The sequence below is a fragment of the Corvus brachyrhynchos genome, unplaced genomic scaffold, assembly GCF_000691975.1.
Source record: "Corvus brachyrhynchos isolate BGI_N302 unplaced genomic scaffold, ASM69197v1 scaffold1103, whole genome shotgun sequence".
NCBI lineage: Eukaryota > Metazoa > Chordata > Aves > Passeriformes > Corvidae > Corvus > Corvus brachyrhynchos.
Window position 1 is genome coordinate 430,013 of NW_008236980.1, and position 2,179 is coordinate 432,191.

Genomic DNA, 2,179 nt, shown 5'->3' on the forward strand with positions numbered 1-2,179 from the left:
GGGAGGGAGGAGGAAATCCATGCTCCAGTGTGCTCCCTGCAGAGCATCCCTCCCACATTGCCTGTGGCACTGCCCCTGCTCCCTTCTGCTGCAGGAATAAACCACCCCAGGGAGGGTGATCCCGTGGATATTTATGGATCACTTGGCTCAAGGAATCCCTCAGTCACTGTCCTGGGGTCCTTCAGCAGTGCAGGGGAAGGGATCAACAGGCTCAGATCACCGAGTCCTTGGCCACAGCATTGCTGCTGGGAGTGTTTTCTTCTGGATCCTCAAAGAACCTCCGGAGAGAATTCCTGAGGGATCTCACAGAGCAGGGCCTCTTGTACATCCCTGCCAAGAAGTAGATTATGGGTTTGATGGTGCTGTGGATGCAGGCAAGCAGGAAAACAACCTGTCTTGACACACCGGTGTAACCGAGCTGCTGCAGGATATTCCAGAGGCTCTGGAGGAGAGTGAAGAGCGCAACGAGGAAGACAACGATGTCACGCCTCTCGGGTCGCTGCTTCTTGGAGGCACTCTTGGCCTTGATGAAAATGATTGATGTGGAAATGACCATGGGTGCACCACAGACGAGCAGGATGAGAGCGAACATGAAGATGAGAGCCACCCGGCAGTGCTCCTGCTCGTGTGATGGGCACAGGAATGTCACCGTGGGAATGGCAGTGATGACGGCAAAGGCGACCCAATACACAGCACTGTCCACCACCCACAGCAGGCGCAGGGGAGGGTGACAGTGGAAGAAGAGCAGGCAGAGCTTGTGCGTGTCCGGTATGACGGTGATGCGCGTCAGCCGGAAGAGCCCCCAGTAGTAGGACATCATGGACAGCTGGAAAAGGAAGCTCACGTACACCTGGGGCATGATAGGAGAGCAGGACACGTCCTCCAGCAGGAAGAGCAGGGAGGAGGGGAGCGCGAAGAGGAGGAAGAGGAAGTCAGCGACAGCCAGGTCAAAGATGCGGGCGACAGGGCCTTGCAGTGTGAGGAGCCAGAGCACAGCCCCGTTCCCGGCCACCCCACAGAGGCAGATGAGCAGCATGACACTGTGTATGGCCACGTTGGTGACATCTGTCTCACATGGATCATCTCCTTCGGTGGGTGAGGCAGAAGGTGGGAACACAGAGCTCACCTCCATGGATGGACGCTGGGCAGGCGCTGGGATGTGGCCCCGGCTGTGGTCAGAGTGGATGGGCAGTCAGTGCTTGGAGAATCCAGGGATGGACCAAGCAGCTCCTCAGCAGCTCCCTGCAGCGGGAAGGATTCGGTGGAGAGAAGTGAGATGTGCAGGGGAGGAGGGCACTGGGAATGGTGGGGTGGGAGAGGGAGGGGGGAGGGTTGGGCTGTTTGAATGGGGACTGACAAATAACAGAGAATAAACATTTTCAGTTCCCTGATGCTGCTGAAAGACCAACCAGCCAAAAAGATAAAAGGATGTGAAAGTGTGCACACAGGATGATACACGTGGCTGAAGGCAGTGAAGGAACAGATCAGGAGGCCTGCAGTGGTTCTGGGGCAGTTCTGTCACAAGAAGCAACAGCGCATGGCCAAAGGAAAAGTTCAAGGCGAGGTCACCTTTAATATGGCAGCACTCAGTGAATAGGAGCACCAGAGAGCCCTCCTGATGAACCTTCAGGATCATGAAAGGACTTCCAGGAGGAGGTGGAAACATGGAAATTAATTCTACGATAGTAATGTTGATTTATCAGATAAGAAACACGCTTTAATGACAGTGTATGTTCATAATGGATAAAACCCCTGCATTAAAATCTCACCACACTGTCAGAGACTGAAATATTATAGTTTATGACTTAAACATTTTCATGAAGGACTTTTAAAATTGCATTACAAAAGCTGCAGAGAAGACAAATGAATCCTGAATGGGGCCCTGAGTGAGGCCTTACACTGCTGGATGGTGAAGAATAGATAAAGTAACAGCTCAGGGCTGGGGACATTCACAGAGCACAGGCTTAACACCTTCAAGGTGAAGACCACAGCCCCAGGGCTATCAGCTGCCAGGCTCAAAAAGACCCTGCACCAAAGGGTGGCGGGAGGAGAGGCTTTGGGTGTGTGTTGGAAAAGCCTCTGGTCAGAGGCTCAGTGACTCCCCATCCTCCACTGTGCAGAGGAGCCCAGCTGAGGGGTCCTCACGGAGGGGGGGAGGGCAGGGGGGGGGAGGAGGCAC

General features: G+C 54.3%; 2 protein-coding genes across 3 annotated transcripts in view; both read right to left on the reverse strand.

Annotated features, from left to right (window-relative positions):
* The window catches only part of LOC103611868 (mas-related G-protein coupled receptor member H-like), a 9,717-nt gene that overhangs the window by 2,850 nt on the left and 4,688 nt on the right, over positions 1 to 2,179 (reverse strand). The window lies entirely within an intron of this gene.
* Positions 112 to 2,179, reverse strand: part of LOC103611867 (mas-related G-protein coupled receptor member D) — a 3,337-nt gene continuing 1,269 nt past the window's right edge. The window contains exons 1-2 of one of the 2 annotated variants that reach the window (XM_008629434.2): positions 1,570 to 1,675; positions 212 to 1,242 (exon numbers count right to left, since the gene is read on the reverse strand). In XM_008629434.2, the coding sequence (XP_008627656.1) occupies positions 212 to 1,132 (921 nt within the window). In that variant the 5' untranslated portion in view covers positions 1,133 to 1,242; positions 1,570 to 1,675. Of the gene's footprint in view, positions 1,243 to 1,569; positions 1,676 to 2,179 lie in introns of those variants that run through there. The other variant, XM_017728655.1, reaches the window with a different exon arrangement.